General features: G+C 41.7%; 1 protein-coding gene across 2 annotated transcripts in view; it reads right to left on the bottom strand.

The window, feature by feature from the left end:
• Positions 1-4,203: 4,203 nt before the first annotated feature.
• LOC113406410 (tRNA (guanine-N(7)-)-methyltransferase non-catalytic subunit WDR4-like) overlaps positions 4,204-26,037 on the bottom strand; it is a 36,130-nt gene continuing 14,296 nt past the window's right edge. For both annotated transcript variants that reach the window (XM_026651154.2, XM_026651159.2), the window contains exons 4-11: positions 23,976-24,132; positions 23,225-23,337; positions 20,710-20,770; positions 17,937-18,035; positions 9,840-9,904; positions 8,112-8,295; positions 6,578-6,647; positions 4,204-4,480 (exon numbers count right to left, since the gene is read on the bottom strand). In XM_026651154.2, the coding sequence (XP_026506939.1) occupies positions 4,305-4,480; positions 6,578-6,647; positions 8,112-8,295; positions 9,840-9,904; positions 17,937-18,035; positions 20,710-20,770; positions 23,225-23,337; positions 23,976-24,132 (925 nt within the window). In that variant the 3' untranslated portion in view covers positions 4,204-4,304. The remainder of the gene's footprint in view (positions 4,481-6,577; positions 6,648-8,111; positions 8,296-9,839; positions 9,905-17,936; positions 18,036-20,709; positions 20,771-23,224; positions 23,338-23,975; positions 24,133-26,037) is intronic.

The following is a 26,037-nucleotide window of genomic DNA, read 5'->3' as shown; positions in this document are numbered from 1 at the left end:
ATACTTGAGAACAGTGATCCATGCTACATTCAGGATTAACATAGTATAAATACAGGAACTGAACTACAGTTTTGTGGGAAAGTTTCTAGTCGAGTACAAAAATGCAAGAACTTAATCAAAATAAACCACTATCATAACTATCAGCACATAAGAAGACAGAGGGGCTGGAATATAGACTGAAGTAGTGCAGTACTGGTATATTTAGCTGTAAAAAGCCATTTTAATGCTTCATGCGGATTAATGGTTCTGTTAGAAAACTATGCCATACTTGGCATGCCCCTATTTATGTTTGGCATTAAATTATGCTTTAGTCCAAGCATTCTAAGCCAAGATGGAAACAAAATCAATCACCAACGTTTAACATGCTAAAGTAGTTCAGATACGAAGGTGATGAGTGCGGTCTAGAGATCGATAGAGAAAGAAACAAGATGAAATAGAGGACAGAAAATATGCAGGCACACCAAACGTTTGTGTAGCTGAATCATTTGCCATTAGTCACTACAAATATCAAGTTGTATCACAATGCACGTTTTTCATTAATCTCTTCTTACAGTGACCCATGTTAGATTCCAACTATTCATAGAATATCAGGGTTGGAAGGCACCTCAGGAGGTCATCTAGTCCAACCCCCTGCTCAAAGCAGGACCAATCCCCAGACAGATTTTTTGCCCCAGATCCCTAAATGGCCCCCACAAGAATTGAACCCTGGGTTTAGCAGGCCAATGCTCAAACCACTGAGCTATCCCTCCCCCTGGAAGAGCTTGTGTTTGCACCAGGATATCAGATAGAGCTAGGGTAACTTAGGCACTTTACAAGAACTGAAAAAATAGATGCTTTGGAAATGTCAAATTTGAATCCCTTTATGTTAAATATAGGTGAAAAGAATCCATCTTCCCTTCTGACTTTAGGAACTCCTTATGTTACCAAATCTTCAATCCTTTAGAAAGAGCATAACTGTAGCAACCAGCATGGAAAACGGAGGGAGGAGAACATGTTGCAGGAGTGAAGGAGGCACCAGGAAGCGAGCCTGTCTGCATATAGCTAGAACGTTAGCCGCAGTTGCAGTAGCTCTGTAAATAGTTTACTTACGTAGCCAGTGTAGGTTTACAAGCATGAAATCCTTTCATGTTATTATACAGCATGCAGTACATGAAACAGTAACACTTCTCTCTTAGAGCTTTAGTCCCCATACATGCTGCTTGATTCTGTAATATACAGTCTCGTTTCCTCTCCAAAGATTTACATCCTCCTGAAAGTACTAGTTGTTTCGAGTTCATGTTTGTAAAAACGGTGCAAAAATCTTTGATTAATGGAACTTCAAATAACCGAAAGGGGGAATTAAGGCCAGAGTCTGACTCAGGCAGTGGTTAGTTATTGGACACACTTCACCACTGGCACCTTCTGATCACAGCAAGTGCACCCCTTCAGGTCCTGGGCCTCTCACCATCACCTGGCTCCAGGTGGAATCTCACAACCTTCCCACATAGTACAAGAGGACTGCCACCCAGGGCCTGGGCTAACAGTGATTACTGCAGCAGACTTGGCTTAGGCTTAAACCTTGCAGTTCTCTGTGAGAGCAATGACAGTGGTTAATTTACAGACCAGACCACCTCCTTAAAGCATAGCCTTAGAACAAAAGCCTTGAAGAGAAAACATCCAAACAGACTGAATGCGTGGCTAACTTTCCCCCAAGGACTACCATTCCCTGAGTCTGGGAAGGCCCACCTCCTTTTGATTCTCTCCACAGGGAATCTCTTTGTCAACCTGTCTCCCTAGAAGCTTCTGACAAGTGAGGACACTCCTTCCCGCCTGGAAGCACTTAACTCTTTAGTGTTTTTGATCTCCAGGCTCCTAGCCTGGCTAAACAAGCTTGCATCTTCTTTGAAGACCGGATCCTTGAAGCCAACAGCTTACTCCACTGCCTTTCACATTTGTGCTGGGGGGATCCTTTCCTTACCTAGATCTAGTTGTGTTGCTTTCCTGTCTGCTTTTCCCACAGCCCCTATGAAGTTAGCTCAACAGTCCTACAGGAAATTCCAATAAGCTACCAGAGTTAACTTTACCTCACTGACCATGTCACTTACAATATTGACACCATTATTACATATCAGTATTCAGAGATAGCAGCTTCTATCCATCACAGGCTGGTCAATAGGAGTGACAGCACCAACAACTATAGCACTGACACTAAAAACATTATGAAGTACAGTAAGTCACAGGACTGGAACTTAAACCCACAACCCTCTCCATGAACCAGGGTTACGGTAACTCTGGAATTCTAATCTTGGCAAGAAGCTTTCAAACTTGATTGTCTACAGCTGAGCCCCTGCATTCATGTTCAGGCACCAACATGGGGCTTGATTTTCAGATGCACTGAGATTCTGCAGCTCAGTAATGGAGCCAGGGAGAGCTGTGAGTGCTTAGCACCTCTGAAAATCAGAACACTTACTGCAGGGATTCAAATAATGGAGTTAGACTCCTCATTCTAGCCATAACCCCTCTGGCTGTTTGTCCAATCTGAAAATGAGAATATCTGCTTTATGTACATGGCACAATGAGCATTGACGAAGGTACTGTACAGCACTTTGGAATATTGAGCACTAGAATGTACCATTAAGAGTATCGGCTGCACATTTACCTTCATTCCTGCAATATCTCATCAGAGTCCTGATAGCAATGAAGTTTAGTAATAGAACCATTTTATACCAGGATAGTACCCACAGGTCCCAACCAGGATAAAGGCCCTATTCTACAGGGCACTGAACAAACAGGTGGACAATCCTTCCCTGAATGTCCAACATATGACATTGATGCATCACACTCCAACATGAATGGAAGCTTTGTCATGGCACAAGGCAGACTCCTAAAGCAATATGGAAAGAAATCCAGATTAGATCATGAAGATGAATTTAGTATATTTGCTGGTTCCGTGGTAGTGCATATAATGCTTCCATCTTAAGTGGGACTCTCAAATGAGGTGTTCATGAAAAGGCTTTTTAAAAAATTGATTTAACAGCAATAAGCACAAAAGGGCCCTAGTGATCCTGACTGTGGGTCCTACAATAAGAGCAATAGTATAATGCAATTTTAAGTGTTTGGATATTAGTAGTGGGTTCTGCTTTGTTAATGATTAACAGATAATACTCTAGAAATAAATTGAAGTGGTTTTCCTTTGTAGCTCACCAATCTCTTGTATATTAGTTGCATGCAATGTTTTATTACTTAACTAAAAAGGCTCAGATCCCACAGTGATGAGCCATATAAGTACCTGGATAGATTTTCAGTTCATAGTTTCTCATATTTTTAATGGATCATACAGATTTATACACCCAGCTTTACAATCCCATCTGAAGTACAGTGTATTCCATGAAGACAAGTTGTATTCTGATATAGATATAGTTTTCCTCTACCATTAAATAAACGTATGTGATGAAGTAACAACTAAGGCAATAAGATTCTCTCAACTGTTAGTCAAGATTTTTATGTCTTAGCTAGCGTCAAATGAAACTTCTGTCGCAAAAAGCGGAACACACAAGATAGTATTAAACTGGGTCCTCTGAAACCATTTCTACAGATAAGCTGAAAAGTCAGAATGCAGCAAACCAGTCTTCTTCACATGGCATTGGGGTTTGGTTGACACCTTTTGCTGCTTTACAGTATGTGAAATCTATTCCTGCACTGCTCTGAGTAAATAGTGCTGGATTAAGTACTAACATAGAATGCATAACAAAATCTGTAGTTTAAGCATAAAAATAAATTGACAAAGGCCTGCCAGTTACAGCCTTATATATTGTATTTAAAAAAAATTTTTCAAGAGACTAATTTTTCATGATTATCCTTTTATAGGCTGCCATATTAAACGAACTGTCTAAAACAAAAACTAAAATACTTGGTGTCAACTTCTAATTATCACACTTTCTTCTTTTGGAAACCAGCCCCAAAGTAGGTTATATGTGGAGTCCAGTAGATAAGAGAAATCCCATTCTCCAAGTAAAGCACTATCTCAATATGAAGATAATGTGCTTCAGATTACTAAAACTGCATTACCAGTAATAAGTTTTCCAACTGCTGGGATAGAACAAATGGCAAGGAACAATATAGACAGTAAATACAATATCTGTTGCAAGCAGGATATTGTCATTACAAGAAAATTCATTAAAGCCATTCCCTATCTGACATGCAAACTGAATGCTGATGTTTGTCAGTCATTCACTTTGCTTAAAAAAAAAAAAAAAAAAAGTTCAGGGCCTAGATCGGTTTCTTTCAGTGTTGTAGAAGTTACAAGCAAATGGTGCAGTTAATGGCTAGGATGATTCTCTTGTTCTGATCTTTTTAGTTTGTCTATTAGATTCATGCTGCAGCTCTTTTCTTTTCTTCTGCTGCTGCTGTAGTCTTTCCTCTTTCTTTTGTAGATAAATAGCCATGTTGTCGAATGAGGCCTTGTAAAGACTGCTGTAGCAACTTTCTGTCCCAACAGAACCTGTGGCAGAAAAAACAAGACAACGTGGATGCTTTGAGCACTATTCTCAACTACTTCTTGCACTGAAATTTTAAACAAAATATTCCTGACTCCTGCACTATAATTCTAGATATCTTAATGCACAACATTTTTATTCTGTTTAAATGTGATGAGGCACTCAAGTATCACTACTACACTCATACATACCAAGGCCAAGATTTTTAACAACAGCCTAAAGTTAGAATTTGAAATCCATACTTAGGCCTCCCTGACTTTTCAAGAGTACTGAACACCCAACAGCTCAACTGACATCAATGAGGGTCAAGGAGCATATAAAAATTCTAACTCTCGGCTTCTATTCTTGAAAATCTTGGTCTTGGTAATATCACTAAAGACCCCCTTGGAGTGCATTAAAGAATCTGAATTATTCCACAATGCTCAAACACTGCACAGGCTCCAGTTAGAGTACTGGGTTTAGTTTGGTATTCCGTGCATTTAAAAAAACACACACAAAAACACACATTAGAAAATTCAGACAGGACATTATGAAATAAGCATACACAAACTTCCCAGCACCGATCCCTGCAAGTTCCGCCACTCCTTTGTGAGCCTATTATAGTACATCCTTAAAGATTCTGTTTAAATGTACTCAGAGCATGACTCATCTGTCATTCCTGTAAAATGCCTGAACAGTCAAGGAAGATAATTGGAAAGTTACTCTGGGGAGTATAGACTAAAACTGACAGATTAGAGTTATTGTGTTTCTAGAAGCAGTTAGTGGGGGTGGTCTGATTCCCATCTGTGATTCCTTTCCCCCCCCCATCCCTTCTCCCACCTAAAAAAAAAAAAATCCTTAACTGTAAGTAAAAGGAGAAACAGACAGGTGTGGGCTGGAAGAAGAGGGGCATTGTTTACTTACTAATCAAGCTACATATCAATTGTAATTTCCACCGGACTGGACTATGTTAAGGGTTTGCAGAATCTCTTTTCAGGGGCAATAGTTTATTCAACTGAAGGTTTAAGTATTCAATTTCTGCTTCTATAATCTTAGGTTACAAGAGGTCTTACAGATTCCATGATCACCAGCTGTCTAAGGGAGGAAGCAACACAAGCAATCTCATTGTCTTATCAAGTAGGGTAAGTACCTTTTTTCATAATCTGTAAAAGCACTAATTACACAGCTGAAATAGGTGCTCATCAACTGAGCCTCCTCTCGCTAATTAGCTATAATAATCCCTATGCTCTGAATAGTCCTCCTTTCCCAGCTGCAGATACCCAGGGACTATTATAATACATTATGGTAATTAGCTATGCTGGAAAGTAACTCTCAGAATTGACTTGTTTTCCACTATAGTTCTGTATTATTCAGTCTCACTCGGGACCCTGCTTTTAAATGGGTCTACCTTGAAACATCTGAGCTGTGTAAAACACAGGCATTACAAACACATTCCCTTCTAATGGATGCAGAAATCTACCTTCAAAAGGTAGATTTTAACGGAAATGGCATACAGAAAATACTCCCTAGATTAGATATTAAAGGTATTAAATTTAATTTTCCAGCAACTGTGCCAAATTACATGGGCTGATAATTTTTCTGCATATATAATAGCCCTCCAAGGATGGAAGTTAGGGTTTCTTTTCCTTCTTTTAAAACAAGCTTCATAACATCCTAGCATGAGGCCTCAATCATGCACAGAGTTAAGCCACACCTGTCTGTATAGCAAGGCGTCCATTGACTCCTACCCCACCCACCCTTGGCGATTCTAATTAAGTTTGTTTTAAAATGCCTGGTTCCTGCAGGCTAATTAAAAAGGCATTTTTCTAGAAAAACCAAGGGCAAAAACCATAAACAAAACCTCCACCAAAATAAATGCTTAATATTTTCATTTTCAGGTACAGCACAGAGTGGTAGAGCAAGCTTCCCTGTACTGTCTTCTCAAAGTGCCTCAACTTAGAAATGTAGGGGCTGCCTTTAAGCTCCCAACTTCAGTGTAGACATATCCTAAGCCATTTGTCCAGAGCCAGAAGGAGAGCCATGAACACAACTCTGATCTGACTCCTTCCTTTGTGCTTTCACCTCGTAACACATTCCCTGGCCCTTTTGACAAAGTTGCTCACCTTCAAACATTGTCCAGTTGTCGTGCAGGTATTTTGACATTTTCATTAATCCTTTGTCATCAGCAACAGGCTGGGAAAAGAAAGAACACCTATTCACTACGCTCCTCAGCAGCAATCATAAAAAGCGCATTACACTGACCAGCACAATGAGAAATGCAAAGCCTCAACTGAGTATCATGAAGAAAGGGAGATTTAACAGAACACCTTTCCTTCCCACAAACTCATCATTGAGGCCTGGCATGAGGTCACCGTGTTCTACCTAAGGCAGCCTGGAAAACAGAGCTTGCCAAGGATCTGAAGGAAAAATGGGAATCAATTTTCTAGAAGTCAATGAGATAAAGAAATAGCTTGGGGAAGAGGTGAACCAAGAAGACTCTCATGAAACAAATTTAAAATGAAAACTTTCCAACTACATCCCACTACTCTTAGATTTACAAGGGTGATGAACTTATTGTCTGGAAATCTAACGGCTACCATAGGGAATCTGATAGCTCACATTTCAGCTTTGGTGACTCAGTTCTCAATGGAACGATAACAGATACTAACAACAGGGCCACCACTGTCTTTTCTCCTCACAGAGGTTCCTTTTGAGATAGGTACAGAAAAAGGGTGGGCAGGGCGCATTTTTCTCCATGCTTTATTTTCTTTTTAGCTCCCTCTTCTTGAAGGCCACTAGCAGAATCTACACCCTACCACCAAAAGCACTTTAGCAATGGAGTTAGCACATGTCTCACTGGGATGGACTGAGGAGAGGTAGTTTTCCTGGACTGCAGCACTAGGTCAGTGTGTCACGCTCTTCAGTGTGGAAGCTGACACTCGTCCTGTAGAGTCAGTTGGCTGCTGGGACAAGGTTAGGGTGATAGACTACGACCAAGAAACTAGTACAGCTGCTCAGCGTACTAGTAGCACTGACTTCAGTCAGGCAGCTCCTTCTGCTGCTCCCATTTGAAATCCCCCCCTCTCAGCAAGCCTTCATCACCAGCCAGTTAGGAGGGAAGCAGTTTTTCAAAACCATAGAGGAGTGGGAGCTCTCACTGGGATTTTGGGAAGAGGGGGAGCTGTATTCCCCTATGCTCCCTTTTAGTTTAACCACTGGGTTAGGGTAAGATGATGATGTGGGGAGCTGCAGAGGGCCTCCCACCCAGAAAAAAAGTCTGAGAAGGGACAAATTTGAGAGGAGTGTACGGGGTATTTTTTTTTAGTCGAGTGACATTTGTGCTTAAGAGCAGAGATGCTAGTTTAAACCAGGTTTAAGGCTGCCAACCATTGTGCAGGTACCTCAATCTTGACCTGTCTAGGTCAGACCTGGGTATCTCCTGAGCTGAGACTGCGAGTCATGCTAAATGCTGTGTTTTGCACAAATGAGGGAAGTAGGATGAGCCCATCTCTGATCAGATCCAGATCTGACCTCAGCTCAGAGCTATAATGCATTAAAGCAATTGTGCCATTTAATTTTCATTCAATTATTCTGCCTTTTGCTGAGGGGACTGGCGCAGACACAAGATATTGGCAATTGTATCAGAGTACATCTAACCTGCCAATGTCCATCCACAGGCCTGTAGAGTAGAAGTGATGCTTCTTTGTCTTCCTGCAGTATCCACAGCCCACCTGTTTCCTCAAATGCAATGTCCCAGCCTTTACGCTTCAAAGAGATTTGGTGTCTGTAATTTAACAGCTGGGTAGCAGCATCAAACTGGAAGACGTGAACTGTGGGAATACTTTAAACAGAAATAAAATGGAATTACCATTATCACACCTGCCTAGGGCGACCACTTGTACACAGTAAATTGCATCTACTCACTCCAAAATTAGTACCGGAGCAAAATCAGCAGCATTTCAAGTATAACTCTAAAAAAAGAAACTGACTCCCCAACACTGAAAACTAACTTATTTACAACCCCAGGGGCCAAGGTAAATTGCAGATACTGGAGAATTTAATATTTCTTTCCAAATGTTACACTGAAGAAAAATCATTCTGAACTGTTTTCCCCAAGGTTAGACTATTTTAAAAGGAAGGTTAGCAAAAATAATAAGCCACGTGCTACTAAAGAATATTTTTGCATAATCAGATGCATAGTTTCACAGTGCAATTTACTTTAGAGTTCATAGCTTGAAGGGTAATTAAAGCGCATCAGCAAAAATAAAACAGGGTAAGGGGAGTAAGGGGTTGGGGGGGGAGAGAGCATGCACCTAAAGAGGGCCAAGAAAATGGGCTCTGCACTGGGGCTGGTGTGCACTGGGAAGGCCCAATATCTATTCCCCTGCATCCATGATCTCCACTTACAAAGCTTCCTGAGACCTGTTAAGCCCAGCAGCAGGTGTTTCAGGTCAGTTCACAGGAACCAGGCTCCCCCGCTGGCAAACAAGAGGTTCCCCAAAGGGAGAAAGTGCCTCCCTGGTGGAGCTCCCAGCTTCACAGCACAGGCAACTTAGGATACTGTTCTCCTTCTCACCATACCCAAGCCTGTGTGTCAAGATGGAACTCATTTTGCTAAGCGTAACAGGTCACAACAGCCTGGGAGCTGGGTTCATCAGCAACTCCCTGGCCCCACTGCTCACTAGTACTCTGCTGCATGGCAGAGCCCATATCCTTGGGCCCAATGGGCAGCACAGCCCCCTAGCTGTGGCTCTTAATGCTGTTTTACACTGGTATCTCTGCTGACTTATAGGTCAGGAGTCAATGTAGCACTGTAAAGACTGGACTCAGACCCAAAGACCCTGGCCTTTGCGAGCTGTTCCACTGTGCCCTGAACTCAAGAGGAGCTAGATCAGTGGCTCTCAAACTTTTTTTTACTGGTGACCCCTCTCACATAGCAAGCCTCTGGGTGTGACCCCCCCTTATAAATTAAAAACACTTTATATATTTAACCCATTATAAATGCTGGAGGCAAAGCAGGGTTTGGGGTGGAGGTTGACAGTTCACAACCCCCCATGTAATAACCTCGCGACCCCCTGAGGGGTCCCACCCCCAGTTTGAGAACCCCTGAGCTAGAGCATATAAGGACTTTATAAAACACTGCAAGAGTTTACTAAACCAAGCAACGTTCGAGCCACTTCTGTTTGAATTGATACTAAGGGCTCTCACGATCCTCATGCTAAATCCACTGACATGCCCATGATTAAACCCACCCTTTAAGAGTCCATAACAGGACAGCCACTTTAAATTCAGAGAAAGTCAAACTCCCAGCAATGGATGTCTCACAGTCCCCTGCCCTTTCTTGAAATAGCTATAATTTTAGCAATCGTTCCCCTTTATTCTTACCAGTCACATAAAATGGCAATGTAATTTCCTTGACAACAATAGGCTATTCTCGACACGGCGTATTTCTGACAGGAAGTAAAAAACACGTAATTATAACCTTAAACACTTAGGGGGGAAAATTAGGTTTAATTTAGGCACTTAATCTATGGAACTTAATGGGGATCTCCATTTTAAAGAATAATTTAGTCAAGTTTAAGGGAATATCTTGACAGTAGTCCTTTCCCCCCAAAATATATCACATTTTTGCCTTCTGTACCCCCCCTTCCCCAAGTGGTCAGCGCAACTATCTGAATAATTTAACCAGACATGAAGTCAGCACAGAGCCTACTGAGAGACCCACAGCGAACAAACAAGCAGGTGCAGCCTAAAGGAGAGGACAGCATTATTTTAGCCTTTAAGGGCTGTGAATTATAGGGGAAATATTCGCATATTTTAAGTGTCCTTAGCCAGAATGCCACACTATTGGTTTATAGGTTACATATAACAGGAAGATGGTGGCCACCAGGTCTGGTGTAAAAAGTGAATGCAATGATGTGTAGCCAATGTTTTTGTAAAGTGATCTCAATTTCATCCTTTGATAAATCAGCTTCCAGTAGGACGTGTGCTGTAAAAAGGAAGGTGAGTGGGACGGGGGGGATATGGCTCATTTCAGCAGAAGAGCTAATAACCAAGGAAAGAGGTAGCTTTACTGGACAAAGCTATTAAATTCCTTTGCTGGAAATATTGTACTTCCCGCCCAAAAACTACTGAATATACTGCCTGTGCAGCACAGCACTAAGTTTGATTTGAGGGTGGATAGCAATGAAGAACCTGTTTTATATAAAAAAAAAAAAAAAACCACACACACCTGCAAGAATTCTGCCTGGTATTTTTTTTTTTTTTTTTTTTTTAAAAACACCCATGACTGCAAAGGCAAAAACTTACTCTTATGTATTTTTAAAAGCCCTGGAGATGTCATCTCTGGAAGGACTAGTTTCCCTATTCAGAGGAGAGGGAATAGCTCAGCTCCAGCAGAACAGTGAAATGATTCCAATCCTTCCTTCGCAATCCTGGCAACATTTTAAAAGGGGCTTTTGAGCACCTCTGCTGGCACAACACTGGGTGAATGGTCAGTCCCTAATTAACCATGGCTGAGAGCTCAATTCAGGAGCAACTACAGGGTTCCTACTTCTTGAGCTGGCTATTTGGAGTGCAAGCAGAGTCCCGGGAGTAATATTTGGACATGTAATCTGGGGAGGAAGCAAGGGCTGCATTGCTTTTCAACATCCTGGATAGCGAGTGTAATGCAAGATGATAACCCCTCTTGCCCAGAGAACCGGAATCATGTAGGTTTGGTTTATAAGCCACAAGCTACAAAAATATAGAGGCACAAACAGCAGGAAAAAAGGTTACACCGTGGCCTCCATCCATATCTACACCCCACTAGTGGTATAAAATATCTTAATTACAGAGAAGGAAAGAATACATTGTGCAATATCTCTACGCTGAAAATAAAAACCAGGCAGCATGTACTTCCCTCCTCTAATCATCTGTTTGAACATGAGGGGAACATTTTCTAAAGGTCACTATCAACAGAGAAATAAATTTCAGAGCACTTGAGAACAGATGGGATTGGTCTGTTGCTACTCTGCAGAAACAATTATTCCATGTTTACAGATGGGATCCAGGCTTTCTATACAATTCATGGATACTAAATCACTCAAGGTTTAAGATAGCGAAGGAGGTGAGGGTGAAGGATGAGAGAGTTATTGCAGCTACCAAGAATAGCTCCACAGTTGGGTAAATAGAACTATTTACATTGTGATTTTGTAGAAATGATGGCTTCCCTTGTTGACAAACAGCAGCAGTGGGCTCTCTAGACATTTAAAGAACAAAGTTGTATTCTGTATCTCCTACAGCACCAACTCCTGTCAGACAATTTGTGGCATAAGTGATGCTAGCAGACAGGATAGGCAGGGTACACTTTGAATGTAGATACAGAAGGGACACGGGTATTAAATGCCCAGCAGCACAGTTCAACTCTTAAATTGTCAGTTTGACGGGGGGGTTTTAATGGATGTGAAATGAGATCTAGTAACTTATTTAATTGTGGAATAAAATACAAGCACTCAAATATTTTTTTCATTAGGCAAGCCCATGGGACCACTGAACCTAGTAAAAAGATAATGCTAACAAAACAATTCATGGTAAACAGGTGTCACTCTTAACTTCAGCCAGCCATCACCTTAAAATTAACCGTTGACATTCTGTTAGAAGCAGTGACCCTGTGAAACACACTAGAAGTATCTGGGCAGAAATTGCACAATTTCTGTTTTGACCTTTAGAGAAGCAGATCAGATCAGGTGAACATTTGGACTTCTAAGGTTATCTAGTCCATGCCCACACTACTGTGGGATTTGTTCCCGATCATCAGCTAAAATGACTGCTCCTGAGACCAGCTCTACATCACTTCAGCACAACTATATATTTCCCAAGACAAGTCTATTTGGCCTGATGGATGGTGAAAAATTAATTCTTGTGCTCATGTGCACTGTCATTACAACGAAGCAGGATTATAATAAAAAGACAAAAATCAAATCACTCGTCTCACAAGCGTCAGGGAACTCACAGTGAGCAAATAGCAAAAATCATAAAATGCCAGATGAAGCAGCAGAAAAAACAAGGACATCCCATCTGATCTCTCTTGTAATCAAAGCCATTGGTAGCTAACGCACTAGCTAAAGTCTGCAAAGTGCTGACAGGAAAAGCAGACTCTAAAGAATAAAGCAAGATTAAGCGAGACCATTCCTTTACACAATACAATGAAGTATGGCTCAAAGATTGTCACTATCTTCTGAAGCTGTTGCCTCCATGTGACAGGGAAATGCCACAACTGGCAAAGTTACAGCAGTGACTTCTTCACTATTTCTGACACTGAATGCAATGTCAAACTTCTGAAGCATGGGCTCTCTTCTGGTCCTCACTCATGGGCTAACACTAGAGAATAAATTCTCTCTGAGACTGAATTGTTTGAATGTTGAGAATCTGCAGGTGAGGAATTTAATATCAGTGTATTCATTGATGGCCAACCACTCTCAAAAAACAAAGGTTTGGTATGCTAGCAATAGCGTGTATTGAAGGCTGTGATGTGCTACTGAGAGTAGGAGACAAAAATTGATGTCTGGTTTGACCAGTATATTAGCATACATAATTAAAGCAACAATACAGCAGTATTTGAAACCACCAACTTTGAAAGCTAATTGACAGACTCCATCATCCCACAAGCATGGAGCCAATCCAAGGCTAGCTTTTTAGAGGAGATGGAAAAAAGGCTACTTCATTTGTGAGAATTTGTAATAAGCAGAGGTCTCTCAGGTTCAAGAAGGAGCTCAACCTGAAGTGACGATGGCTTCCAAGAAACCCATCTGGATGTAGACACTGTTTATTTTTCCATGCAAGCTGTATAGTAGAATTGTAAAATAATGCTGGCTTGCAATGATATAGCTGACATGTTGCAGATAAGCTTTTGCGGGCTTTTTTCTTGGTGGGAAAGAAACTGAGAATAGATTCCTGGTACCATAATGAAATGTAAATACTCTCCATTCCAAGCTTCTCTCAGCCCATGAGGAGCAACTTACTCAAGTGACATCACATGAGGTGACAGCAAGAGTGTTACATAATTCCTGAAAACTACCACTTAAAACAAACTAATTGTACTTTTTCACATTAGGTGTAGCAGTAAATGAGTTATAGACTTCAGGGTTGTATATATATAGTTCTGAAAGAGTGTTACTGTTCCTTCAAACTGAGGGCACGTCTTCACTACCCGCTGATCCGGCGGGTAGCAATCGGTCTATCGGGGATCGACTTACCGCGTCTAGTGAAGACGTGATAAAATCGATCCCTGATGGCTCTACCGTCGACTCCGGAAATCCACCGCGGCAAGAGGCGGTAGCGGAGTCGACGGCGGCGCGGCAGCGGTCGACTTGCCGCCGTCCTCACAGCCAGGTAAGTCGACCTAAAATACGCCACTTCAGCTACGCTATTCACGTAGCTGAAGTTGCGTATCTTAGGTCGACCCCCCGCTGTAGTGTAGACCTAGCCTGAGTAAATAATTATACCAGTCTACGGGAGGATGCATTAGTACAACAACTTTCTCCAAGGGTTCCATTCATTAATATTTCATGACCGTTTAAAAACATCAAACTGCTAGTTCCTTTCTGTGGAGGGAGGAAAAGAGCTTTCTAAGGTTTGTCTGAAATGAGACTCTGGATGCAACTAAAAGCAAATTCTAGGTTCAGAGCACTAGATTCTATGATACAGAGGACCAGCCTTAGGGGGCTTACCTGTGGATTTGAGAAGGACTTGCACGCTATTCTCTGACACAGAAGAACTTGTTAAATAACCTTTTCACAACATTTAGAGAGCACTTTTCAAATAAAGATCCCAAAGCTCTTGACAAGTTTTGGCCTCATCCTACAGTCCTTCCACCTGCTCAGCTCCCAGTTAAGTAGATGGGAATGTACATGCAGGCCTATAGGATCAGGTCATACACAGACTGCTTAGAAAATGGCAAACCCTTTAAAGAGAGCCTAGCACTCAGCTGTGGGGAGAAGGTGAAGAATACCTTCTCCAACTGAAACTATAGGGGACTATTAGCAACGCAGAATGGAATACTTCACTTGGATTCTAGCCTGGACACTGGGGTAAGCGTGCCCTAGGAGTAAAAACCACAAGTGGCCAAATCCTCTCAAGTTTTATCCTAAAGTCACTATCTAGAAACCTGTGTCTAACACTAGACTGGAACATTGACTGACTGAGGGAAAGTGTCACCTACCAGACTCATACGGAAGTAGATCAAGCCCCTGTTGTCTCAATGAAAGATAGAATAGCTAGACATTCACATTTAAAAAAAAAAAAAAAAAAAACCAACAACCTGCCAAGCAAAAGATGGCTTCCCACAGATACGCAACACATGGACGACTGAACAGGCTAAGTGATAGCTGGCTCAGATTCAATGCAGATGGAAAGGACAATACACCGCTACCTCGATATAACGTGACCCAATATAACATGAATTCGGATATAACGTGGTAAAGCAGTGCTCCGGGGGGGCGGGGCACTCCGATGGATCAAAGCAAGTTCAATATAACGCGGTTTCACCTATAACGCGGGAAGATTTTTTGGCTCCCGAGGACGGCGTTATATCGAGGTAGAGGTGTACTGTGTTGTTCCAGCTGCTAGTATGGAACAAATCATATGTGCAGGCAAGAATGGATACTACCAGATCCAAGAGTTTTCAGTACAAATTAAAATATACTTCAGAGTTTCAATTCAGTAAGTAATACTTCTCCTGGTAATTTGCTACAAAGATTTTGAAAAACTTTCTGCTCAAATGTAACTTTTGAGGATGTTAAAGCTATAATTTTACTAGTTTCAAAATCGCTTTATGCTAGACTTTCAGTTTCACTAGATGTTTCTGCTTAACAATTTTAGGTTTAAGGGCAAGTTTCGTATACAACAGATAAACTGAAAGCTTCATCTTAATTTCAAACACAAGTTTTGGGAGAATTGCAGAAAGTTCTGAAAATGCCACCCTGTATTTATAAAGAAGTGCCTAAGAGCCTGTCCACACAGCAATTTGGTGCACAGAAAGCAGATGTTCTTGCTTGCAGTGCACTAACTGGCTGCAAGGACCCTACTACCATTCACTGAAAGTTTCAGAGTGCGCTTTGACCTACTGCATTTGCAAGTCAAAGCACACTATAGAACTTTTAGTGCACAGGGGCAGGGTCCACACAGACGGTTAGTGCACAGCAAACTAGAGTGCTGCAGATTTACAACCCAGCTTGCTGCACACTAAATTGCTGTGTGGACAAGCCCTTTAATGACTTAAGAGCACAAATTCTGCTCAGTTTATGTTCCTAAATCCCACTCTTTATGAACTGTGGTTTCTAGAACTTAAACAGGATCTCCCACCCACTACCATAAAATAGGGTTACCATATTTGAACTTTCAAAAAAGAGGACACTCCGGGGGGGGTGGGGTGTAGCCCCGCCCCCTAGCCACTCCCTCCCAATTCCCGCCCCCCTGACTGCCCCCCACAGAACTCCCAACCCATCCAACCCTCCCTGCTCCTTGTCCCCTGATCGCCCCTTCCCGGGACCCCTGCCCCTAATCACCCCCCGGGACCCCACCCCTTATCTAAGCCTCCCTTATCTTTGTCCCCAACTGCCCCCTCCTGAGACCCCCCACCCTACCTGTCCCCTGACTGTTCTGACTCCTATCCACATCCCTGCCCCCGCCAGATCCCCGGGACTCCCACGCCTATCCAACCGCTGCCTGTTCCCTGACTGCCCCCCCCCGAACCTCCAACCCATCTAACCCTCCCTGTCCCCTGACTGCCCCAATCCTTCTCCACACCCCTGCCCCCTGACAGGCCACCCCCAGAACCCCTGACCCATCCAACCCTCCCCTGCTCCCTGTCCCCTGACTGCCCCAATCCCTCTCCACACCCCTGCCCCCTGACAGGTCCCCCCAGAACCCCTGACCCATCCAACCCTCCCCCTGCTCCCTGTCCCCTGACTGCCCCAATCCCTCTTCACACCCCTGCCCCCTGACAGGTCCCCCCAGAACCCCCACCCCATCCAACCCTCCTGCTCCCTGTTTCTTGACTCGCCCCCAGCACGGGGGAGGGAGCGGGGCTGGCCAATCAGGGCCGGCTGCCATGGGCAGGGGGGTGGCTTTCTGGGCCACTCTAGTTTCAAACCAGAGCTGCAGCCTTGTAGCGGCACAAACAGCTCCTGCTCCCATTTTGCTACCGGCGTGCTGAAGCTGCAGGGGAGGGAGGGGGAACCAGGGGAGGGGCTTTTGCTGCCGGAGCGGCCCCAAGTGAGCGGCTCAATCCGGCACGGCTGCCCTGTCAGCCGCTTTTGGGTCTTTAGATAGCCGTCCGGGGGGAAATCCCGGACATTTTTAGCTTTTTACAAATTCCCCCCGGATGGCTATTTAAAGACCCAAAAGCCAGACATGTCCGGGGAAACCCGGACGGATGGTAACCCTACATAAAAGACAGCTGGTTTCAGGGTGGATTTGATTTAAATCACTAGTCAGGAAGACTCAATTTAATCATGGATTTCTACATAAAAATGCATTCTTGTTGGTTGTTATAACTTTAATACATATTCTTCACAACTCAGAGATAGAGGAGACCCAAACTGGGTCTCTTTTATGGTCTGCTGCCATTATAGGTTTTCCCTTCTAGTGAGAGAATGGTATGGCAGATCTCAAATCAATGAAGGCTACACTCAGAAAGACCTCAAGACTTCTGGAATATGCTGCTCAAACAGTTTCACTTTTGTTTCTACTGCCTGTCCCTCCCGTCTCACATTTATCTCCAGACTTCTTCTCCTTGTTCAGATCTATTCCGCCCCCAACAATCTTCTATTCATTAAATTTTTTGAATCTTTGCACTTTTAGAGAGAGGTAAGGGATTGACTCTGTGTACACAAATTTGCAGAGGGACAATAGGGTTGAGGTCTGTTATTTCTCACCGCTATATATTATTTATTTAAAAATATTTTTGCTGTTAATAAGCATGTTATCTCTGGAGAGACAAATCCAGTGTCTGAGAACTGCAAAACTAAGCATCACTGATGGTATCTTCTAGACTGAGCACTGAGTCCCATTGGGTAGACGGAAAGATTAACCTAAATAATCTATACTGGAACCCCATGAGATTGGGTCCTTAATCCATGACCTATTGGAACTCATTTACAAAACTTTTCTTAAACATTACATGAATATATTGTCGCATACTATAGAATTAGAATTTATAATCCCTATTCCACTATGAGATATCTTTGAGCTATAATGTACCTTAATTAACACTATCTTTAGATAGGTTTTTTCCTCAAAAAGCATTTTATCAAAAAAATCCAATTTAAATTAAAAAATCTGCCTTTTTTTTTTTTTTTTTTTTTTTTTTTTTTTTAATCATTGATTTTTATCCATCCTGAGTGGCTCTAATACTAACCAGTAACAGAACATGTTTTTAAGCCACACGGTTCAGGAGTACAACGACAGCATGAGCACACACAACTCATCAAAAACCCATACCTTGTCATTTTTGGTTGCCTCAGTCTTATTCAAACTGTTTAGATGACAGCAGTGCACTTCTTTCCCACTTTTGTATTCCCAAAGCCTCAGAGTACAATCCTGAATAAATTCAAATGGACAGGTTGATTAACACAATCACTGGCACAGAGAAGCCAGTCATGGTCTTCAGAAGCTAAATCATACTTCTCCTCGAGATACTTCATGCATGAGATTCTAAACCCTCAAAGAAACTGGTTAAATGTTCTCAAATTGCAGATAGGGCATTTTAATGAATACATAATTCAGCTCAATTCTAAATTATTCAATCAAACAAAAGTTATTTTTCCTTTGTAGTGGAAATTAGGTTGCTGGATGAGTGGATTTTGAGTGTCTCGTAAATAGCACAACAGTAAATGTGCTACGCACTCACCATCTTAATGACACTCCTCTTAGGTTGCTCTTTTCCCTCACCCACCCTTCTACAGTACCCAAATCCTTTGGATTATAATTCAGTGAGGGAGAAGACCCTCATTTAATTTAGTTATCTTTGAGATTAAACTCTGTTCTGAGACAGGTTTCAGAGTGGTAGCTGTTTTAGTCTGTATCAGCAAAAACAACAAGGAGTCCCTGTGGCACCTTATGGACTAACAAATGTATTTGGGCATAAGCTTTCATGGGCTGAAACCCACTTCATCAGATGCATGGAGTGAAAAATACAGTAAGCAGATTGTATATATATATATATATATATATATATATATACACACACACACACATATATACACACACACACACACATACTGCTTACTGTATTTTTTACTCCATGCATCTGATGAAGTGGGTTTCAGCCCATGAAAGCTTATGCCCAAATAAATGTGTTAGTCTCTAAGGTGCCACAAGGACTCCTCATTGTTTCTGTTCTGGGAAATATCACTGAAGTTGCCTCCCTACGAATGAAATAAAGCCGGGGACAGCACTAACACCGATATTGCTCAGAGAGATACTGCGTGGGAACAAAATACAGGACCTTTGGGCATGCAATAGGAAGAAATCAAATCAAACGATACAACAGTTACCACAACATTACAGACTTCAGTTCTAGAATGTATTCTCCCCCATTGCGCAGTTCCATTAGTATTACTTAGGCCTGGTCTACGCTAACCCCCCAAGTCGAAGTAAGGTACGCAACTTCAGCTACGTGAATAACGTAGCTGAAGTCGACATACCTTACTTCGAACTTACCGCGGTTCAGACGCGGTCCACACGCGGCAGGCAGGCTCCCCCGTCGACTCCGCGGTACTCCTCTCGTTGAGATGGAGTACCGCAGTCGACGGCGAGCACTTCCTGGTTCGATTTATCGTGTCCAGACCAGACGCGATAAATCGAACCAGGAAGTTCGATTTCCAGCCGCCGAACTAGCGGCTAAGTATAGACCAGCCCTTAGACTGGAGGTTTGAGCTGCATACACATTAATAGAGAACATTGTTTCCCCTCTCTAAGAGGACTGGGGATCACCTCCAATTGTTCATTCTTTCTGGGTCTGGAGCAGTCATGTCGTGCTGCTGATAAAATAACTCTTGCTCTACCTACAACCATATGACATACAATTCAGAAAGTCTTGCAAGGAGGAGAAGTTTGATTAAGACTTCAAACACATGCTAGGTCATCTTAAATACTCTAAATAAAAGTATCTGGGATTCTAGTGTGTATTCATTGTTAGAGGGACATTAACTGTCATGGCTGGCTGGTCCACCCAATGTTTAATCTACCTCAATTATTGAATAGTCCCTTGATAATTAATTTGTCAGTGTTTTGAAGCTAGAGTTAATCCTGAAGAACTGGTGAGGACTGTGTGATTTCTCCATCCCATAGAACTAGAAATGATGTGAAAAGCAAGAAGAATGCACAGATTAAGATGATGCTACCTCCTCACAGAAAGAAGCCTTGGAACAAAGAAACCTTGAGTGCACAGAAGCTGAACACAAAAATACAGTACAGCTATTTTTTTAAATATCTCAAGAAACAAAAAGAAAAATAAGCAGACATAAGGAATCAGAAGTGGATAGGAAACAAAGGTGAGTCAGACTAAAAGTGGAGACCATTGGCAAGAAGAAAAAGGGTCGTAATATTGAAAATTAACAATATTTAAAATGCGATTATAAATTAACATTAAATTTAAACTAAAAATAGGCTTTACATGTTCAATTGGACCTTCTAGATACTGTCATTTAGCACTTCAGAATGCTCGGTGCTCATCTTTGAATGTGATTCCTACTTAGAGTAGGAGATAGGGCCAGCTAATATGGAAACAGCTAACCATAATTGCGACCAAATTCAGATAGGCCAATATTTCCTCCATCGCAAACCTTAGTACTACACTGAGATGAGTATTTCAATACATTTTAGGTCACTACACCGTTCACAGCACTCAGTAACTTGCAGAGCATTCCAGACATTTCTATGAATTAGTGGAGTTCCACTTTTAATTAAAAAACTGTTATGGTGAAAGTGCTCCCATCATTAGAAATTAGAAATGTCAATTTCAGTTCTTGTCTGGGGACTAAGAACTAAGTATGTTTTCCCTAATAAGCAACTGGCATTGCTGTAAACTGAGATTAAATCACCACTATTTTACTAACAATAGAAAGATCAAATCCAGAGTAGAATGCTGGTGGGAGTGGAACTGAAGTGCAAGTCTTCCACCGCTACAGAAACCAAATCCTTGCAAAACAAGCAGAAAACTGAAGTCTGACTCATAAGACTGACACTTTTTTCAAAGGATCAGAATACATACCCCAGAAGCTGATAGCATAAGATCTGGATAGTTTGGTATTACAAATATTCTGCTTACAAACCTAAAGGGAAAGAAGTTAAGAGTTCAACATTTATGTATAGTGTCAGTGTAAACAGAGTACCAATATAATAGTAGGAGCATATTTTAAGGTTACATATATTTTAAGAAGGCAATAGAAAGTCATAAGTTACAGGGAAAAAAAGGTAGCTTTTCCCCCTCAAACTAACTGGCAGACAGATAGTATATTCATTATATCACTGTAATATTCCTAGAAAGATATTCCACATAATACAAGAAGTGCTTACTTTATTGTATTCTAGGAATTCTATTGACCCCCTTCTAACTGGGGAAGACAGTGCTGCTTGTGTGAATATGTTTTTAGTCATTTAGATCAGAATATGCACACTGAATTAGATTTACAAATATATTTGTATCATGCTCATGGATCAATTATAAATATAAAATTAAAAAACCCACATCCATCAATATAGATTTTGTTTTTAATTAGTGAAGTCGGAGCATCAGCACATGAGGGTTCCCTCATAGCAGCTGGGGATCATCCAAGGCACCATCTACTCAGTTTTAGGGCAACCAAGCCATGTAACTATTTCCCCACCGTCCTTTCTAGGATTAGCTGCATCAGTTGGGAAGCTCAGTAACATTAAGGAGTTTATAATTCTGCAACTTCCACCAGGATACCCCTTAGGGTCCTTATGAATCCACAAAGAACTTCCAAAGTTCCACACTAACCCAGGGGTCATGTGCACTAATGTAAAATGCTGCTGTCAATGCACTGCACAGGTTAGAACATATGTTTGAGTTTTGTTTTTGTGTTTTTAAAAGGGGGAATTCTTGCTTCTGAAAATAAACAATTTAAAGCCAATTAAAATATCAAGTGAATTTTGCTCGTTACAAAGCAGTAATTGCAGGTGCATGGAGGCATAATGCTGCAATTTCAATTACAAAAATAAATTTAAATAAAAATATACACCATTCAAAAACAGGAGAACTCAAGTGAGAAATCCACTGAATCCCCAACTGATTATCATATTTAAATAATGAATTTTTAAAAGTGTTTGTGCCAATTGTATTAAGTGCCTTCCTATTGTGGAATTGTTAATGAGTTGTTTGTCCAGGCACCATAGCCCCCACTTACAAGCAATGTCTTTCTTGAACATCAAAACTCTTATTGTTCATTAAAGATACAACTGTTAATACAATAAGCAGAGATCAAACACAGCAATGTAAATACACAACAAAAGCCTTGAGTTCAAAGGCTATTTAAGATCTTTGACATTAATTTAAAAATTATGCAGCTTCTAAAGAATGTCAAATCTATGCTGATAAATTCCCAACAGTCAAAAGTGATATTAATTAACATTAGTATTAATAAGATATTTAAATATCTTATTTAACTATATTCTTAGCACTTTATTAAAACTTTTCAGTAGTTAAATTAGACTGGGCTAAGGTGACTGCAGCGTATCCAATAGAGCACCACTCTCCTGATTCTCCTTTAACACCTGTTCCTGATGATGTGCTATGATACCTCATTGCATATGAATGGGAAGAAGTGAAGAAAAACATCTGAAAACATGTGTGCCCCCAAGTAGCCCCAGAGTCAGACAAGCAGAAGCGTGTGTGTGTGCATGGCATTGTGCAATGCTATGCAGGGGCATTTCTCTGGTGCTCACTGTACTATGCCTATGAAGGCCAGAATAATGGAGAACCTCTATTGACCATCATGGAGAACGTATATTAATATCAAAACAAATCTAAATGGGAAGGCAGGGTGTTCTGCAGAAGGCTTTGAAATACCACTGCAATTTCCTGCATTTCAGAAGGTTTTCCATAAAAATCTATTTAGGTATTTGTCTTCCCTCCTGACTGGAGAGGGTATACTGGGGCAGGGAGCACAAATCTTCCTGTAAGCTAGAGAAGGTGATAGGGGACTTCCAAATAGGGCACTTTCTCTTCCCCGATCTAATGCTACTGTTGCGACACCAATAGATAGCAAGGATTGGAGCCCTAAAATCTCTCCAACCAAGCACCACTTTCAGGTACCTCCTCTTCAGGTACCCATGACAGGCAAGTCCCTAACCTCAACACTCAATGAGGAGATCAGGGAAAGGAAAGAGCACTCTCCCTCTGCTTTTAAACAGGGGAGAGGGAGCTGTGCTCCCTGTAATCTCCTTTACTTTGTGCTTCCCCCGTGATCTCCCTTGCTTCAACCCTGCTTATATCCTCTTCTCCCTACAGTGAGCTCCCCCTATGTTCTGTCTCACATACTGACTCAGTTATTAGTCATGGACCAGGACCCCACTGTGCTAGGTGCTGCATAAACACACAACAAAAAGATGGTCCTTGCCACAAACTAAGTTATAACTGTATCCTGGACTAAAACAGAACAGCCTTGGGGAGTTTCTTTAACCCATAATCCAGTTATTGCTCCACAAACAGGAGCCACTCTCCTCTAGCCAGCCCTTAAATACAGTGGACAGCTCCACAAACTTACTCTCTGTGCCCAAGACAGAAAGATATGATGTTATGTGGCGCTCTAGTCAAACTGACTCGAATCTTCTCATCTCTGTCCGCAGTTAGGATATACTGGTCATCAGGACTCAGCGCCTGTTGGCACAAAATAAGCAAACAGCACAGACAGCTCAGGATGTCTTTTGATGTGCTGCTTTGTAACTAGTGATTAAGCAATAAATCCAAATACACTAGTTTCATGATTTTGAACGTATCGTGCAAGCAGAAAGCCACAATTTATATTTAGAACGCAAGCCCCAAGCCTTTTTGATAAGAAGTAAAGAAGCAGTAGCAGAATGCAGGAATATTGTTGAGTTTACCAAAGCCAATAACCTCCAGAAGGAGCACAAAGGAAGCCTTGTTGCGTTTAAAAATGGACTAAGCACTAAAATATTGCAGTGCCACATTGACAGGCTACACTGGATGACCTCACAAGTGAATTGCACCTCTAAGTTCTATGATTCCGTAATAAAAACAACAGCTCATAAAAATTACACTAACAGAAGATCTATTCACTGCATGCCCTCTGCAAACTGTTCTCCCTGCCTCTTGCATTTGTGTTCGGATAATAACTCAGGGGGAAAAAGATGCTGTTCTTCAGTCTAGCTTATACAAAGAAATGAGGTTTTTTTTTTAAAGTCATATGAACTTGGCGTAGGAATAACATAGTGCTAAAACTTCTTTAAGGGAAAAGAAAAAGGTTGCGTGAAAACCCAATTAATAAACATACATACCACATCCAAGAGCAGGGACAAGTGCCCAAGCTCAATCTTTCCTGCTTTTTGCGGTTCTGTTATTGAATAAGAATAGACATCACCAGACTTGTCTGCAACCAGAATCTTATCCTCTGCAGCTGTAATAATCAGAGAAGTGCATCTTCTAACAACAGACCTGAAAGGGAAAAAAAAATGGTCATGATTAGAGATATTCAGATATTTTGACATGGCCATTCGGTCCCTGTTTGGGGCAGGTATCTCTTCCTCTTGAGTCATAAGAGTGCAGCATGGCCACTAACTCAGATTTCCTCTGATCAGAAAAAGTCAGTCCCTGCTGTGCATACAAGATCAGCTTCTGAGCATTCTTCAGGTGTTCACAACTCATTTTCTTCTCTCTCTTTTCACTATTCCTTTCCTACAGTACATGCTTTCACTGAAGTTGGCACTCACCAATTCACACCGCCATAGTACTCACACACTGCCACCACGTCAGTTTCAAGGTAAAAGCATCTTTAACCCCTATCCATGGTCCACTCCAGAAATGTCCCCCCAGGTCTCAGGCCTTTAGCCTTTACTTCTCTCTGAGCAGAAACCCAGGGCCCTCCTTTTTCCAAATCAGAGCTTTAGGCTGCAGTTCACTGCAATTCAACCCAGCCAACAGGTCTGACTGAGGCCAGGTCTATACTACAGACTTATATTGGTATAATTACATCATGCAGGGGTGTGAAAAATCCACACTCCTGAGTGCTGTAGTTATACCAACCTAACCCCCTATGTAGACAGCGTCTCCCACTGACATAGTTACTGCCTCTCGCGGAGGTGGATTAAACTACACCGATGGGAGAAGCTCTCCCATTGGCATAGTAGCATCTTCACTACAGACAAGCTCTCAGTTCAGCCCCTGTGCTTTGCTTTCTCTCTAAGGGCTACGACCAGCATAAGCCAGCAGTGACCACACAGCTACTACATGCATACTACAAAACACCTACATGCATACTAAACTTACCCGAGATCACCCATCAGTCCTATGGAGACCCCACTAGGTTCCAGTCTAACTCTCAAGCAGGTTCGGTCACCCTTTGGACCAAAGGTCATTTGAGTCAAAAAGAAGTCCCCTGAGTCTGTTTAAACTCAGCCTTTTATATAAAGACACTTTTTTCCCTCCTTGGGACTCTGATACCTGTTTGGAGGAATATACGCAAGCCACCCCAGAGGGAGGCACTTCTCTCCAGCCGTTTACAATCCAAGGGACAGCAGTAATCACTCCTTTCTATGATGCTACTACACCCCCCCCGCCCCCCAGTTTTTAGTTACTGAAAAAGCTGTGGAAACCCTCCCATGTGGAGTTGAATATAATTCTTTGGCCACAGTGACACACAGAACATTCATAAATTTAATAGGATACGGACCCCACAGATACTGAATGTGGTTGCAATATCTGTCACAGTATGATCAGAGACATAAGGTGGATGAGGTCATATTTTTGGACCAACTTCTGTTGGTGAAAGAGACAAGCTTTTGAGCTATCTTCTTCATGTCTGGGAAAGGTCTCCGAGTCACAGCTAAATAGAATAGTGGAATGGATTGTTTACGGTAAGTAGTTAACACATCTTGTAAGAGAACATCAAGGTGAAGTGGCTTGTTAACACCTCTGCAGTCATAGGACTAAAAAAAGGGATTAGTGAGTTACAGATTGTTGTAATAAACCATAAATCCAATGTCTTTATTAAGACCATAATTTTTAGTGTCTACTAAAGATATTCAGCTCTCAGGCTCATCTTTTGAAAGCGTTATGCAGGTTTCCTTTGAGAATGAGGACTGAGAGGTCAAATACAGAGCGATCGTTTTGTGAAGTGTTTGCCTATAGGTGAAATGGTGTTTTTGTCTTTTATCATTTTTCTTTGAGATTTCATTTGAGAGAATAGAGATATGTGGGTGAAACCAAAGTAGCTGTTATTGGGGCATTTCGTGCACTGGAATGACCATGTATGACTATTGTAACGCACGTGTATGAAGAGGCATAATGGAAGTTGCACATGTAAACCTAATTTTGGCATTTCCTGACTTCCTTGTTTAACTA

Source organism: Terrapene carolina, unplaced genomic scaffold, assembly GCF_002925995.2.
Source record: "Terrapene carolina triunguis isolate 2854851 unplaced genomic scaffold, T_m_triunguis-2.0 Scaffold30, whole genome shotgun sequence".
Classification (NCBI taxonomy): Eukaryota; Metazoa; Chordata; order Testudines; family Emydidae; genus Terrapene; species Terrapene triunguis.
The sequence above is the reverse complement of the archived record's forward strand: the minus strand, read 5'-3'. Positions and strand labels throughout refer to the sequence as shown.